This window comes from Gouania willdenowi, chromosome 10 (assembly GCF_900634775.1).
Source record: "Gouania willdenowi chromosome 10, fGouWil2.1, whole genome shotgun sequence".
Taxonomy (NCBI): Eukaryota; Metazoa; Chordata; class Actinopteri; order Blenniiformes; family Gobiesocidae; genus Gouania; species Gouania willdenowi.
Genome location: NC_041053.1, coordinates 36,293,152 through 36,311,190, shown reverse-complemented (window position 1 = coordinate 36,311,190; position 18,039 = coordinate 36,293,152). Strand labels below are relative to the sequence as shown.

Below are 18,039 nucleotides of genomic sequence, written 5' to 3'. Positions count from 1 at the left end.
ATTAAAATTCCTCCCCAGAAAGCCATACATGGATCTGGTGGGAAAAGAACCTTGCAGTTTGCAGTGATGATATGAAGAAATACGTATGTCTGTGCTTAGAGTGCCTTCTGCCTACACGTTCATTATCTATACTGACTGACTGATGGCAGCTGACAATCACATCACAGCGTTGGCTCATGCTTTAGACTCCACATGCGAATAAAACTCCACATTGTCGACACCGGATGAATTCGTCCTTTTGGCTAATTGAGAAAAACACCCACACGAACCCTTGCATCATAAAGCAACAAGCTAAGTCACTCTCATCTCTTTCCTCTTTCTCATTCTCTTTACACTTTGGTTGCCATGGGAATGAGTGCATCACACTGATCTGATTACGCAACTATGCAATGATGAAATATGCACAACAGAGCCTTTGTGCCACCGCGGACTTAACGGTGAGGATGGTAGGTTGTCGCTAGCATTAGCATGGGTTAAAATCTAAAACAGCTGGTGCTTTGGGTTGGAGAGGAGGGTGTGAAGTGAGGATGTGTCAGTCAGAGCGAGGCGGACTGGAAGGTTTTAGCTCATCAACAAAAAAGGAAATGGGATGAGCAATCAGCAGCCGCCTCTGAAGAAGACTGGCAGTGGACAGTCGAAACATGTCAGAAGATCAAAGTACATTTTCCTGAATAAATGAAACCTTAACATAATAGTCCAATTTAACTGAATCCAATTTCATAGTTCTCCGAGCACCGGAGCCACACAATGATAATTACCAGGTGAGGCAGGAAAATGCATGACACAGCATTCTATTTCTTACACTCACAATATAACAATGACAAGTTTCAACGCTTTAATCCTCCTCCTCACCAGCTAAAACAGTGACGACTGTGGAAAGAACAAGAATTTGTTCATGAAGCAAATACAGCCAGTGCTGCTCAGTGATGCTTGATCACGGCCGTCATGATTGTCCTATTGTGTAGGTCATTAGCATACTGAAGAGCCCTGGTTTGATTATTTATTATACAGCTTTGTTTTTTTTTTTACAGTCCAGTCCAGGAGGTGTGTCTTCTTCCTCCAAAGTGAACTAATTCAATGTTATATTCTGTCAAACTCAGGCTCAAATCTGCCTTGAAAAGTCAATTTCAGCAGCTTGTAAAAGCTAAAAAGGAATTACTGTCTTAAACATTGAATCATGAACTATTAACTTTCAATAACAAACCAAAATATAAGAGGGACATTTAATTTATATTTTTTTAATTACACACATATATATATATATACATACAGTATATAATATGCTTCTAGTAAGACCAAAAATGCTATATATATATGTTTATACAAAAGATAAGTTTAGGATTGTCATAAAAATATATTTTTTGAAATTATAAAAAATACGGGTGTAAGAAAAAAATCGATTTGGCGATATTTCACAGTGCGATTATCGTAACGGTCCAAAAAATGTCCAAATCAATTTTTTTTATTTTGATTTTCAATGGAAAAACATTTATTTTATTGCGCTGACGTATGCATAGCACGTAAACGCCCAGTCACTAGGTGTCAGTGAACCACATCAGACCTTGTTAAACTACCTCACTCCTCAATGCATTTTAACTTAGAAGTTGATTGCACTTTATTTTCATAAAACATACTGGACACACATATATATATATATATATATATATATATATATATTTGTGGCTACTTTTTTGAAAATAACATAATTTCAGAATTTAACAGAATCAGAATCTGTTGTAGAAGCAAAAGTAGAATTTTTTATAAACATACCACTGTTAGGACTTGAATTACATTTGGTTCATATTTACTTGTTCTCACAAGTTGAAAAAAATTAAATCAATTGTATTTCATACCATTTTGTACTTGTAAAGGTGAAATTGGTGATTATTGAAATTGTGATGTAAATCATAATACAAAGCATATCTTGTCTCAATAAAACATAGAAAGCTTGTCATGAGTTCAAGTTATTATGACCTGCAAACAATGAGCAAGTAAAAGGAGAGTGGGTGACGACACCCAACAGGTTTGCATTTTCCAGTTGACTCTGCTCACTGTGCCAGGTTGGATTTATTCCTTTATGGGAGTGTGGAAATCAACTTCTGCAGGGCATATCGGCTCTGCGTGTTGTCAGCAAACGCCTCCCCCTCCCCTTTTCTATTACATGAAACAGTCTCATGAAGAGAGGAGGTGCTATAGCTGATTGTATGTGACATGCTCTGTGTCATGAACCAACGTGTCCTTTACAGGTACTTCATTAGATTTCACATTAGAGCTTTAACAAAACATTTTTACGGTGGCCTTGAGGTGCAAAGCACGAATGCAAAAGAGAGAACACACAAAAAGAAAACGAAGACATGAAAAAGAAACAAGAAGAGGTATGCACCGGGGAGGGGGGAGGGGGGGGGGGTCCGTTCCAGTACCCAGAAATATTAGCATATGTATATCCTAAATGGAGATTTTCTTCTATTACAGCTGCCTCGTCCAATCAGTGACGTCTCATGTGACCCCCCCCACAACCTACCCACCTCTTCCGATTTATTTTTTGTGTTGTTTTTTTTTGCGTTCGTGTTTGTGTTTCGTGTTTGCATTTTCTTTTTTACGTTTGTGTTTTGTCTTTTGTTTGCGTTTTAGTTTTTGTGTTTGTGTTTTGTCTTTTGTCTTTTGTGTTTTCTTTTTTGCATTTGTGCTTTGCACTTCAGGCCACCGTAGATCTTGTATTCATGAACCTGTTTGTATTTATTTTCAAACGTAAAAAAAAAATAATTACTAAATGTAAAACATTGACATGTAGCGACTCAATATTTACAGAAAACTCAACTCATCGTGCCTCTTACCTCGATCACTGTCGTACAGATAAGCAAACTTGTCCCACTTGTAGTATTCTATAAGGCTGAGGAGAGGTCCCTTGATATCAGGTCTCATCTGGATGATGAACTGCTGGTTTCCATCCAGAGGGAAGCTGGGCGTTATGAAGGAAACGTGCAGAGTGCCGCAAAACGACGTGATGGTGTTGACAGACTTCTTGTCGTAGAATCCAAAAATGGCGTACACTCCTCTCGAGAACTGTGAGCAGACTGAGAAAGAAAGAAAGAAAGAAAGAAAGAAAGAAAGGAAGGTTAAAAATGCATTGTAACTGATTTACTGCTGCTTTTCTAAAGGTGGATATGAACTGCAAATTAGGGCTGGGCGATATGAACCAAAATTCCATATCCCGATATTTTTCTCAAAATGGCAATATGCGATATAAATCTCGATCATTTTAATTGTCTTACCAGAAAGACTGCTCTAAGATTGGTAAAATAAAATAACTTGTGTGCGTAACACAAACATGGCCAACTAGCAGCCAATGTTGGCCCAAGTAAATATAGAAAATGACAGCAAAAAATACACAAAATTACTACAAAAACACAAATTAACAGAAATACACAAAAGAACACCACTAATGGGACAACAAAATACACAAAAGGAGAAAAACATGCACAATAGGACAACAAAAATAGACAAAAGAACAACAAAATTACACATAAGACACAAAAGGAGAATAAATATGCACGACATTAATACCAAAGAAATACAGAAAACAAATCACAAGACATCTAAAATTACTGTGAAAATACACAAAAGAACAACAAAAATACATAGGACATAAAAATAAGCAAAAGGAGTAAAAAAAAAAATAATAATAATAATAATAATAATACATTGTGGGACTGGGACAATATGTGCCACTTTTGGCTTTTTCTCCTGTAAGGGACAGCATGTGCGAGTGAGTTGTGTAGTGTGGCTTGTTTAGGGGAAGGTCTCAGTTAGTGTGCACTCAGAAATCCATCTAACTGAGCTTTTCAAAACAAGTATTTTAATACAAAATAATCTATGGGAAAAATAAAATCGAAATAGGTGATATAATAATTTTTCATATGGCCAAAATAGAAAACTCAGTATATCTTGAATCTCAATATATTGCCCAGCCCTACTGTATATGTATGCTGACATTGAAAGAACACAATATTTCCACAGGAATAACCTTTTAAAATGTAGTTGTGACACTGACCAAAGCTCAAGCTCTACATCGTGACATTCTGAGACCTTTATTACAACTCTTTAGTGTAGGGGCCAGAAACAACAGCTCAAGGATGTCTTGGAATTTCTCTTTCAGCTGATTAATGGCCAGCTTTCCAAACGCTCATCCAGAGGAGCGCTTTGAACCCACACTCGGAAACCTTTAGCTGTCGCCCTTTAGCTTTTTGATATAATGGGATTAAGTGGTGTTGAGTGTGAGATCAACATGACGTTGTCTGATATGACAATCAACTTTATGATTGGAATGCTGTTGTCTGTAAAAAAAATGTAAAAAAAATACTTTGAATGACATATCTAGTAAAGCTAGTAAATACCTAACTTTAAAAAGCTAGCTTCTCATTCTTATTTTTCCCTGAAAACAATTGTTATTTTTGTGTATTCAAATGCAGAAACAACAAAATGATGATACAGTACCCTTTTTTTGAGACTATGGAGCATGTATGTTGGTTCTTAACAAGAGAAGAGGCTGAAGATACACCTTAATAACAAACTCTCAAACCAAATCAAGCTGTTTTCTGCCAATTAGGGTGCTTTAAAAACTATTACTGATTGATCAGCTTTTGGGAGATTTGTTCACTTTTTCTTTTTTTTTAATTAATTGATGGATTTTGTGGACTTGATGGATCTTGCAACAGCGTTAACGTTTAGGCTGAGGGTCACCGGTTCGGATCCAATGGGACCTTGAGCAAGTCCCTTGAACCTAACTGTTTCCAGGACTCTCTTGAGAAAAAAACAGTATTATTCTTGATAAGACAATTCTGATTATTATATATATTGACTTACATAATTCACAGGATTTTTAGAAAGTGAGAGGAATCAAGACAACCTGGAGAAAACCCATCTCATTTGGTGAATACATGCAAACTCTACACTGAATAATCACATGTACAGTACATCTCTAAGCCCGTACATCAGCTTTATTCCCCTTTCCCAACGAAGCAAATACATTGAACAATTCAGAGCCAAACACTCACAACTCGTTCAAAGCTTACAAAAGATGACATTTACACTTGAAAAACATTGCTTCCCATCAAAACCTTGTAGCATAAAGAAACAACTGTATCTCCCAGTGCTCCTCACCACTGCCTCCGAAGGCTCAGCGTTAGAAAGTTTTCTCTGTTTCACCACCACATCAATCCATTGTCATGTTTCTAAAGCTTTCTGAGCTGGCAAGCTTGCTGAGTTTGCCCTGGATTAAAAGACTCTGAGCTTATGCTCAGAGACTGGATGTCCCCTTGACTGTACTGCAGCTTATGCCAAAGTGAACAGCTTGACAACATGTTACGTTGCCTCCAAATATGGCCATTTGTAACCAGCATTGCATCTCTCTCTCTCTGATTTCTAAGACAGAACAGGAAGGGCAGCAGCATTCACTGAGACCTCTGTGGATTATTCTGGATTAGTAGCCTACAATTAGAAGAGAAGGAACATAAAGGAGGCACAAAATGGTAGAAAAGACTGTTAAACTTCTTCTTTCACAACTGACGACCTTTGAAATGAACCTGCAAGCACATTTTTTATACAAAAAGAAAAAGTAATGAAGCAAATATTGATTTTACGATGTTGACAGGTTCAGCCTAATAAGGCATCATTAACGATGTCACAACGCCCTTAAAGGTGCAGTCTGCAACTCTTATAAAAGTGACTTTTTGTCATATTTGCTAAAGCTGTCACTATGTAAGGACAGCTTTACATGAAACTAGTCGTTTGTGTGAAAAAAAACAGGCTCATTGAGTCCCACCCCCTGCTGTTACTGCAGCCTCTGGCAGATTGCCAGAAAGCACCGCGACCGAGCAAAAAAAAACAATCAGATTGTGTTTGATGGGATGTCTGACAGCTGTTGCTCACAGGCCGCGCCCCTTTCCCAGAGCTAGAGCGCCATCTTTTTTACAGTGTATGGTCTGGACGAGTAGAAGATGGAAATGGTGACTTTTCTGCTTGAAAGGTACTTACTGCTGCTTGATTTACATTATATTGTATTTGTAATTGTTACACTAGAACTCTGTAGTGCATGTGTTGTTCATGTGCACGCAGCAGCCTCCGTGTGGGCTGCTGTAAGTGACACTGTGTTGATGCTGCTGCTGGTGAGGTGTGTGCACATTGAGAGAGAGAAGCGCTGCAGTAATATGCTTTTAACAGTGCATGTTCTATTACTGTGATGTTGCTGTTGGGCTAACGTTAGCTTGTTAGCTCCATTGAGGGAGGGACTTTGGAAAGCTTGGAGGCAAGAGGCAAGAGCAGCGAGGAGAGAGGGATCTGAGAGTTGCGGATTGCACCTTTAAAAAAAAGTTTGTAAAAGGAAGCTGTTTTATTTTTATTAGGCATCCTGTTTGAAAGCCTTTTATATAGAAGTGGTTCTCAGATTTTGGGTCGGGACCCGCCCGTAAAGCTGAGGTAACTCTTTCATTGGTTTGTGAGCATTCACATGGGTACTACAAATGTGAACATCTTGTGTTATTATTTTTAAGGATTTGAGAAAGTCCAACAATTATGGTATTTTGGGACACGTTTTCTAAAGTGCAATATATATATATATATCTTTTTTAACATAACTTTACATAATGTCTTTTAAAACTGTTTCTTTTTGTTCTGAGATAGATTTTTTTTTTTTTTTTTTTTTCAATGTCCTTGATTTGGTTTATTGCTTGATTTCAGGAAGTGGTGGTGAGCATTGAACCAGGACAAGTTGAGAGCTATTGCCTTATAGCAGCGACCTTCAACCACCAGGTCCCTAAAGTACCTTTGATCAGACTGAGTGCCAGAGAGCACAGTTACTGCGGTGTAGAAGGCACAAACACATTCACACCCTTTCTACAGTAAATTGCCCCACTATCACCCTCCTACTCGAGCAAATCTAAATGGCACTCAAGCAGAATAACACTAACAACAAATAAAGGCATATGCAAAGAGTTTCTTTTGAAAATCTGTCATAGTCTTTGGTTAATTTACTGTCCCGGTTTGGAGTTTTATTAAATCTGGTCACACTAAATAAGATGCAAGTTTAATACAACAAAGTAACGTTGATGATGCCGGAAATCTAAAGAGCCAAGATTTCCCTATCTATGACTGTAGGACTGTAGAACCCCTGGTCTAAAGTCATCAGTGTCTGTTTCTCTGTTGACATTAGCATAAATGCCAGAAGATGCTCCTGTGTCATAGTCCTCATTCTGCTCAGTACCTGGTACTGTTTTTTGGTGGTTCTTGCTTCACATTCCTCATTCTCCTTTTCTTCCTCTTCCTCCATCTCCTGTGTCACCTCATCTGTCTCTTCCTCCTCCTCATTCCTATGACTGGCAATATCCTACATCAACTCCACAACTGACACTGGCCTTGTCAGCTAATAATGCCAATTACAGCAACAATGATAAACGTTATAGCACTTTTGCCAAGAATTCATAGTTTTAGAACACAAATAAAATATTAAAATCCTGAAAATGATCACCTGACTTGACCCGTGGGTTTATAAGCCCTGAGACACCACCTCATACACTTGCTTGTTGTTTTCATGATCAGACAAAAGTTTCAGGCAAAACTTTGAATGAAATAAAAAAGATTGAATTTCCTTGCTAAAAGTGTGAGTTTGCACACAGAGGCGTCAGGTCTACCCCTCCCCATGCAGAAGGCAGCCAGACTTACTCTTTGATTGGTAATTACAGAACTCCATCCTGGTCAGTTCTGGTCAAACTGCCCTAAGCAGGCCAGATACCATCGTACACGGATATCCCTCATCAAGATCTCCGCATGAGGAAGTTCTGCTATGTTATGACTACCGCTATCAGCAACATACATAATCCTGAGAGCACTGAACAGCAGCAGACTTATTGAGACACGCATGCTGAAAGCCTTTTTACCTCCAAATCTCCGACCGGTCTGTTCCCCAAAACCCTTTGACCAAATGAACCCTGTGTCTGCATCTGACCAGCAACCCTAAAGCTTGACTCCGTCTCATTCATCCAAACCGCCACAACACTGTTCACAACACATGAACAGGTATGAGTCAATGTATTTTAAGAGTAGCTGACCCCACCCGAGTTATTTGCATATTTTTTCAACCCGAACCCACGGGTCTGATTGGGTTTGCTAAGAACACTAAAAGCGTGTTCACACCGAATGCACGTACATTTACTTAAATTGCTCGTGATGAGTTGCTTAAACATAGTCACGCTTTCTGCTCACTTCATTGCTTCATCTACCTCCCAGTGACGTGACAACCAGGGGAGTGACGTGGGGAGAAACACTTTGCTGATTGGATGTCGTGACACAGCGTCACTCAAAGTTGCATGAAATGTAAAAGATTTTCAACTTTGAGTGACTTCCAGTGACTCAGATCGAATGAGTGACTCGCTGGAATCGCGCAAGTTTCATCACTTGACAGGAGGTCACTTGAATGTAATCTAGTTGCCAAAGTCGCTGAAGTTGCGTTCGGTGTGAAAACACACAAACATATAAAGTCTGGGATGCTGGGACCATATAGGCATAGTGCTTGCTAACCTGCCGTGGCCATGCTGCTGTGTCCCGTGTCGTCAACCGACTGTCGGACTGCTTTTTGGGCATTTGGCTGCATTGTTGTTCGGGAATTCTCCTGAACCTCCCGATGGCCAGTCAGCCCCTGCCTAGTATAACATAAGAGCTCGTGGAAATAATTGTTTAAAAGAAGCAATTTTAGCTTGAGGCAACCAACCTGTGAGACACGCTTATCAAAATCCTCATGTTGCTCAATCGTATATATAGAACATTTTATTCCCTTTTCATAACATCAGACATGGTTCAAATATCTAAGAAAACAACATGGACTCTTCTCAGAGGGGCTTTGAAGCTTTTAGGGCATTTTGAAGTCTAGCTAGCAGCGTAATCAGTGAAACAAGGACAGCTTAGAAAAGCTTTCAGAGGAAATGTCTTCACTCTATGACTGGTCGCTCTTGTGAAGTTTGGCTTTTTAGTTTGGAAAATTTGCATTTTTTATCATTATTACTTTGATAAAGAAAATGGCCTGAGAGGTTTCTGCTTTGAGGCTCTGACACAAGAACACTCCCTCAGACCTCATAAATTCTCCATATATGCACAGTCTAGCCCAAAGCTAAATCCTTATTTTCACAATTCCCAAATGGTTCCTCTGTGTTAGAGCTATGGAAATAGGTTTTTACTTAACAAGACTGGGCACTGCAACACTTTAGATAAGCACATTTTTCATCAGCATGAATTTTTTTGAGTGTTTTGTGACTCCTGAAAGCTGTGTGCAGCCCACGGAGACAAGATGAGGTCTTTTTCCCTTTCGTAGACAGTTGCTAAGGTAACGTCTTTCAGCCATGTTCTCCTCGCTTTTAACACTGCAGAAAATATTCAGCTATGACACATCATTTTATAAACGGTCAAGGCTTTGAAAGCCATCCATCTTGAACACGAACCAAAGAATAAAGCTGTGATTTGTTTTTTCTAAATGTTTGAGAAAGTTGCTGAACATAACATCAGAACTAAAGATTTGTTGGCAAAGTGAACCAATCAAACATCGTGCTGCTGCAGGCTGTTGCCGAGGCAACGGCTCTCATTCATGCTTCGAAGTGGGCAACAAGAGTCTTTCTGGGAAGTGTCGCTGTGGGCCAGCAATGCACTCTGGGAAATGTTTCTGTTTTGCTTTTCAGCAGCTCTTCCGGCAGCTGGTGTCGAAGGAACAGTGCAGCTCAGTTCTTATCAACTTCTGACCCCCCCACCCATCTTCCTCCTCCTCCTCCTCCTCTTCCTCTCGTCTTCCAACCTATTTCTTCCTGTCTCCTTTCCTCTTTTGTTCACTGACCTGTTTCCTGGAGGCTTTCTGATCGCTGTGGGTGGATGGAGGATGGAAGTTTCACAGGATCAGTCTGATGAATGCCACCAAAAAAGACTCAGCATGTGGTGGTTGTACAGTGCTCACCATGTCCTGTTTGGGCACTTTGGTTATGCTTGATTTTGATTGAATTGAAAGCGTTTCTCATTGCCATCACATTTGCCGACGCCGCCGGAAGCAATTGTGTGTGGAAGCACATACGCAGATAACGCAGCTCATCCCTGCTTATTAATGATGGAAATAGCCTGTTTACATCACGTCATCAAAAAAAGAATGCACATTATTGTTTTTTTATGGTCTATAGATAATTCATAATAGCATTGCTGTATGATGTATCTTGTATCAAGGCTGTAATTTTGTAGGATTGCCATTTAGACAGCAAAACAAAATGATCGGTGCCAAAGATAAAAATCAAGGATAGTATGATGGACCATTCAATAATCTTTGAGAAGTATTCAGTGCTCCAGTGGGTCGTGGACTTCGTACATTTAAAACAAATCAAACCTAATCGCCACATTAGGCCTAAAGCCAATTTTTTTTCAGTCCAGCCATAAAGTTTTAAACACAGTTTGAAAGACATCCTCTGTAGCAGACAGGGGCAGCTGTCGGCTCGCGGGCCACATGTGGCCCTTGGTCTAATTGTGTGCGGCCTCCAAACAACCGCACAAAATGACACAAAACTAAAGAAACACACAAAACGACAACACAAATGAGCAAAAAAAAACATTGAAAAAAGTAAAAATTAAACACCGCTCAGGTGGTTGAAGAGTTGTCTTCTCATCAAGAGGTTGGCAGTTCGATACCAAACCCTATATCTGTCAATCTATCAAAGTGTCCTTGGGCAAGACATTGAACCCAAAGTTGTTTCCAATACTTTTAGCACCTTGCATGGCAGTTTGTTTCCACTGGTGTGTGAATAGGTTCTTATTGTTGGGACTACTTCAGTTTTAATAAAAGTGCAATACAAGTCGAGCACATTCACTGTTTACTCCAAAAACACACAAAAGCACAACACAAATGAGCACAAAAACATTCAAAAAAAGTACATCATAACTACACAAAATAAAATAAAAACACAGCTCAGGTGATTGAAGGGGTGTCTTCTAATGAAGAGGTTGGCAGTTCGATACCAAAACCTATATGTGTCAATGTATCAAAGTGACCTTGGGCAAGACACTGAACCCTAAGTTGTTCCCAATGCTATTAGCACCTTGCATGACAGGTCACTTATATTGATGTGTGAATGGGTGAATGTGCTCATTGTCGAGACTACTTTAGTTTTAATAAAAGTGCAATATAAGTAGTTTATTTACTGTTTACTCCTAAACACACTACAGGATGACAAAAATCCTTCAAAGACCACAAAATAAACACGAAATGACTACAAAACATACAAGGAGTCACCACATAAATACACCAAACGACAACAAGAACCACCTGGACTTGAAACTGACGAGAAAATACACAAAACAAGCAAAATATTCATTTTATTCTAATGCGATGGTTCTTACATTATTTGAATGCTTTCATTATTATTTATGTCATTGTTCTAAATGACATACATTTGATATTGTGGCCCCCCTGGGATAAAAGTTGCTCATGTCTGCTCTGTTCTGATCTTATAATGAACGAGAACTACAGTTAAAAGCATGTTTATTCTAAATACTGTACATATGAAGCATTTCATGTGCCGTGTTGTTTCAGTGTCAGTCACTTCCTGTAACCACAACACTAAACTTCTCATCCCTATGGATTCAGCGAAGGCTTTCCTTACATCATGCATCACTATTTGTTCACAATTCATGTGCTTCCTGTAGTAAAAGGTGCATATGTTTGCTGACCTTTGCTGCAAATGCCAAGGCAGGCTTTGGATCTGCTACCCTATGTCCTAATGATGGTGGAGCCTTCCGGAGTGAAATTAGTTACATCCATAAAAAACACAGCTACATCCAGCATCCGAGGAAACCGCTGCCATGGCAACCAGACTTAGTGCGAAGGCTGAGGATGAATAGGGATCAACTCGAGGGTTGAGCAAAGTAAAGAAATAATAATGCACATAATTGTGTGTTTGGTGACTCATATCTAAACAGCTGCACAACAGGAAGGACATGTTTTCAGATGATTTTCTGTTGAGTGCACTTTCTTCCCATCACCATTTTCCTCCAACCCTAACAGCGGTTTGTCTGCTCTCTCTCTCTCTCTCTCTCTCTCTCTCTCTCTCTATCTCTCTCTCTCTCTCTCTCTCTCTCTCTCTCTCTCTCTCTTCTCTCTCTCTCTCTCTCTCTCTCTCTCTCCTCTCTCTCCTCTCTCTCTCTCTCTCTCTCTCTCTCTCTCTCTCTCTCTCTCTCTCTCTCTCTCTCTCTCTCTCTCTGGGGGAAAAGACGTCTCTAGCTGTTATAAAGTGACCTTTGGCCTATTTTCTGCATGCTATTTCCATTTGACCCCTGACTTGTCTTTGTCTTTCTGACCCACAGCACATCGGCCTGTTCCTGACCTTCACACAGCTGCCAATCGATCATACAATGCTGTACATGAGCTGAAATGCAATCTGACTTCCAGAATTAGCTTTAACATGGTTATAGATACTAGTATTACTATATAATAACATGTTATTATAATGTATTCTGTTGGCCCCGTTACCCACTTTTTTTTTTTTTTTTTTTAACCTTTCTTGCTATTTCATCACATCACAAAGGGATACAGAGCCACTAAATGATGCATTGGCTCCTTTTTTTTTTTTTTTTAATTTTGTGCAGTGTGTGACCGCTGCAATATGCCTGTACACACTCACACTGAATGCCTTCTTCAGCTTTGAGTTTTCAATTAAAAAAAAAAAGAGGTTAAGCTAATTCCCTGCTGAATGGTCAAACCATGTGTCATTCCACCAGGGTTGGACTGGCCATCTGGCATACCGGGCGTCGTACCGAAAGTGGGCCGGTCCGATTCTCGTTTTTTTTTTTTTTTTTTTTTTCTTTTTTTTTGGGGGGGGGGGGGGGTAACAGGTGGTGGCCAAAAAAGGTCCAAAAGTGGCAAAGACGTGGCAAGAAAAGACTATAAAGTGACTAAAATGGACCAAAATGGGCAAACATAGAGGAACCAGGTGATATGTAATGGAAAAGGGTTGCTTTAATGAACAAACTGTGGCAAACAATTGTGAAAAAGGGCAAAATGTGGAACAAAAAGAGGCAAAATGTATTTATTGGGCAAAAGTTAGCTTATTTTAATGAAAAGTGGCCCAAACAAATGAAAGAAAGGACAAGGAAGCTAAAGTCTGAAAAAAAAAAGTTTAAGAACTTTTTGAAAAGAGGCAAAAATGGGAAAAAGTGTCCTGCTTTTAAGGTTTTCTGGGGGAAATAATAAAGTGAAAATGTGTACAACAAAAAAAGTGTTTAAACATAAACATAAAAAGCCACATGTTGAGCATTACTGACTTAATAACGACTTTTACGTGGTGTCCGCTGATAATGTAGTGAGTTGATCTGGACACAAAATGCGTTCCACTGATTGTCCGCTAACATACAACTCACCTTTTAGGAAACACAGGTCCTTTGTCACACAGCTACTGGCTGAAGTCCCAGCACGTCCATCTCTCCTCACTCTAATTCCAATTAATTCCATCATTCTGTATGTAATGGTTTTGTCCTGACATTTTACTTTGTTGTGATTGTCATTGTGCTTGATTCACTTTTAAATAGATTTTTGTAAAGTGAATTTAACATTAAGTTACCCAAGCTAATGTAGCAAACACTATCAAGATCATTGTGTACAAAAGTGAATAAACTAAACAAGGCCTGAGGCCATTACAACATGACACACCCAACTGTGACAAAGGAGTCACAAGTTCTGTTAATGAAAGATTTTGGAAAAAAAACTAAACTATTTATATATTTTGGTGATACATTTACGTAGAGATACCGTATACAGTCTTCAGACACTCCAAAACAATGGAATAACACATTTGAGAAATAAAACTTGGTTTTGACAAGTTATTTGAAGATGCAAAGACCACAAAGATCCTGAATTAGAGACAAAGACTTTAAAGCTATGAGGCTAAAGCTGTTGTAACACATTTAGACACATTAGGAATATGTTGACTTCAATAAGATCTTTATACTCTAAATATTTAATACACAATGTAAACCAAGTCATTGGCAATATTTGGTTGTTCTAACTAATCTACAGGCTTCTAGGGTGTAAAAAAAAATCATTTGTCAATTCATGGCAATATTTCACCGCGTGATTATTGCATCAATCCAAAAAAAAGTCCAAATTGATTTTTTTTTTAATAAAAACATGATTAAATGTAAATTATTATGATTACTTTTTTTAAAAAAAGAATTTAAGAACTTAACTGATGTAGATGTAAAAGTTAGAAAAATGTAATTTGACAGTTTGATAGACATACCACTTGTTTTTGAATTACAGTTAGTTACCATTTACTTGCTCTCGCAAGTTTTAATAAATTGAAATAAATTGTATTTCATACCATTTTGTAGTTATTTACCAACTTGTAACTATTGATATTGCTATTATATCATATTGTTTATTATCAGAATATGTTGTGATTTATCGTATTGTGGCATGCAAATCGTTAATCGTATCATCAGTTTCATGGCAATGCACACCCCTATCTCAAATACCACACATTATATCACAGTGCACTAGTTTTATCCTCTAAAGTTGCTTTATTGTCAGATGTAGTTGAAAGTTTCAGAGTTCCAACAAAACACACAAACATTATTTCTTGGTTTTCCCTGTTTTTGAACAACTGATTGTGTGATCTACAAAAGCCTAGACATCTACCACAATTTATTACCTGAACTCCGTTTCCTCTCTTAAATTTGAGATTACAGCATCAAAACAGAGCCTCAAACACTTCCCCGGGCGAAGTAAACAAAGCTCTTTTAAACTAGACACAAACTTTAAAACAAGAAAAGAAAAAAGGAGGCACAAAGAAACATGCCAGAAGAGCAAGAAAACTCTTCTTTTGCCTTACATAAGGCTAAAATCAACATTATTCAACAAAGCTTGTTAAAGTTGTTGGTGTGGAGGTGGTGATCCTAGGGAAATCTCCTTATAGCTGTAAGTGTGACACCACAAATAATATTTCACTCCCACATTCATCAAGATTCATGTCAGCATATAGAATAATGACCAATCTGAACATCAACGCAAGATAACAAAGATTTGTGTCTGTTATTGTTACTTTGTTTATTTGTTTTTGGGAGTAATTTTGTGTATTTTTTCGTCATTATTTTAAAACCCAGACACATATGTGCTTCAAGCCATTTTAACTCTTTTTTCTCAAGTCTTTCATAACACTTGTCAAATTTCTGTGTAATCGCACTTTAATTTTTGTCTCTGTTTTATTGTGTATTTTATTTGTATTGATTGCTTTCGGCTCTTTCCATTAATTCATTAGCCGCTGCCTTGCTTGTATTCACTCTTTATATTGCTCTCTCATTGTCAGCCTGTTTATTTCCCCATACTCATTTTACTGCCTTGTCAAGCTCTTTGTAACTCTGTTGGGATAAGTGCTAAATAAATAAAGTTTTATTATTACCATGATGAAAACTTCTCTGTGTTGTGTCCTGGGTGAAATAGAAAATGCCTCAATAACTCATTAGGATAAGCGGGTATAAAAGTCGAATTGATGATGATGATGATGATGATGATGATGTAACTACTTTGAAGCTAAATGCATCTTTAACTCAATGAAACAGGCACATATTTCTTCTGTGAAGTGTTATTAACCCTCCTATTATCCTTTGGGTCAATTTGACCCCATTGCAATGTTTATTGTTCAAAAAATAATGAGTTGACTTTATTTTTTTTATTCATCTTTCATGACTTTTCCTAATGTGATGGGTACAATTGATTAAGCATAAAATTATCATGATATTCTTTCAATGTGCTGAGCATATATTTCACACATTGGTGTTCCCCAAGGTATTTTAGCTGGGGTTTTAGCTATTTTAGATTTAGTCAATAAGGTTTTGGAAAAGCTCTTTCACAGTGAAAATGACATTGAGAAGAATGTGTCTGAGACAGAGGATTGTGTTGAGGAGGACCCAGATTTTGAGGCAGACACAATCCTTTCCAAAAAATGGAAAGACCAACGTCAATCAATATGATTCATTCTGTGAGAGTCATGATTGTGCACTCCAAATTAGAAAATAATTGGATGAAAGATTTCCAAGATACGCTAACTCTAAAACTGAAAGTTTGACCTGATGGTGGCGCTGCAGGAAAGTTCATATAATCACCACAACCAATAGGGTTCATATTCTAGTGGTCATTACCCCAAGAGTATGTCATTACTAATATTTAAAGACTCTTCCTAATTTGATGGGTACAACTGATTAAGCATAACATTTTCATGATATTTTTTCTATGTGCTGAACACAATGGTGTTCCTCTGGGGTCAATTTGACCCCAAGCTGTTTTAGCTGTGTAAAACTTGTCTATTTTCTGTACATTTGAAGAAGATTTAGATGAAAACTATTCAAAATAAATGTATTCTAATTTAAAAGTTTGACCTGACGATGGCGCTAACGAACAGGTCATGGTTTTTTAATCAAAGGGTTATTTTAGTATTCAACAAAAAAAAAAAAAAAAGTACTTGACACAAAAACTTGGTCAAGACGTTTCTGTCAGATTGACCCCAAGGGTAAAATGTGTTAGTAATATTTGAGGATAATAGGAGAGTTAAGATCAGTTACCATGTATGACATTAACTTGTAGTAATACATTATTTATTTATGACCAACACCTAAACAATTCATCCATACTTGTTAGTTTGTTTGTTGCATTTTGATAACTATTACTCCATTGTTTTTCATTGTTGCATCGTTTCTTGCTGATCTTTTGTTGTTGGGACAGCTTTGTATTATTGCTACTTGGCAAGAAATGTCACCTAATCACCAAAAACAACTGAAATAATAGCAAATAGCAATTTAACCCTGTGGTTATGTAAATTAACCTCCCTTACTGTCTTAATCTGAATAGTTTTCATTCTCACACCCAGTGCATAGGGTCATATTTCTGCACAACTGGAAAGAACTTAATATTAGTGTTGTACTCAAAACCAAGACTTGCTCAAGACCTAGCCAGGAACAATTCCAGACTCAGCCCCAGTATGATAAGACAAAATCTCCATCTGGATTTCCAGCCTGCACTGAGCCCAAGACAAGACCAAGACTTTTGGGAGTCGAAAACCAAGACAAGACCAAGACGATAAAAAATGATTGAATATCTAGCAAATAGCGATTTATCCCTGTGGTTAGGTAAATTAACTTCCCTTATTTGCTTGAATAGTTTTTAATCCCACACCCAGGGCAGAATAATTTTCTGGAGGCAAATAAATAAATGTGTTAGTAATATTTGAGAAAAATAGGAGGGTTAAAGTAAATCTGACTGACATAAATTCCCCAGGCATTGATAGGCATACAGAGCTAGCTCATAATAAAGCTGTGTGACTTACAGGCATGTCTCACCGCTGAGAATGTTGGGTGTCTTTGATGCTTTGGATAAAAATCCATGTTGTATGAAAACCATCACACAGCTGCTGGGATGTGTGAGATACACTTTAGATAGATGGGATCTTTTTTTTTGTTTTAAGCTGCCAGAGCATCAGGGAACAAGTTGTTAGGAGAGTAACAATGCTGCTGTCTGCAGAAACAGACAGTGTTAAACAGCACCGCTGACAATAAAACAATGCTTCAAGCTGATCAAAGCAGACAAAATGAGCTCTGTTATGCCAAGCAAACAAGACAAGTACAAGAAAACAGTGTCAGGGCCTCCACTCTGGTTCAATTGGGCATTTGGGGTAATCACACTGCACTTTATGTACCTGGGGACGTGAATTGTTGAACTAGTATAAACAAGTATGACAGTAACTGTCAATAATACACCCACTCATGTGTCCTGGGACGCTTGGAAATGACTGAAGTTAACAATGAACAGAAGAGCAAACTATGACATGAAATATTTATGCTAATCAGCTTTATAGCTTGTGCATGCAAATCATAATACAGAATTAACAATGACACTAAAAAAAGCCAATAAATATATACAATAAATAAATATGAAATATTTTAGCATGTAATTAACATTTGGTGGTTACAAATTAGACTAGT

At 38.0% G+C, this 18,039-nt stretch overlaps 1 protein-coding gene across 11 annotated transcripts in view; it reads right to left on the bottom strand.

The window, feature by feature from the left end:
• The window catches only part of gria2b (glutamate receptor, ionotropic, AMPA 2b), a 57,132-nt gene that overhangs the window by 26,727 nt on the left and 12,366 nt on the right, over positions 1-18,039 (bottom strand). For all 11 annotated transcript variants that reach the window (XR_003675004.1, XR_003675006.1, XR_003675005.1 and 8 more), the window contains exon 3: positions 2,835-3,074. Coding sequence is in view for 8 of the 11 variants with exons in the window: in XM_028460551.1 (XP_028316352.1) it covers positions 2,835-3,074 (240 nt within the window). In the remaining 3 variants the exon portion in view is untranslated. The remainder of the gene's footprint in view (positions 1-2,834; positions 3,075-18,039) is intronic.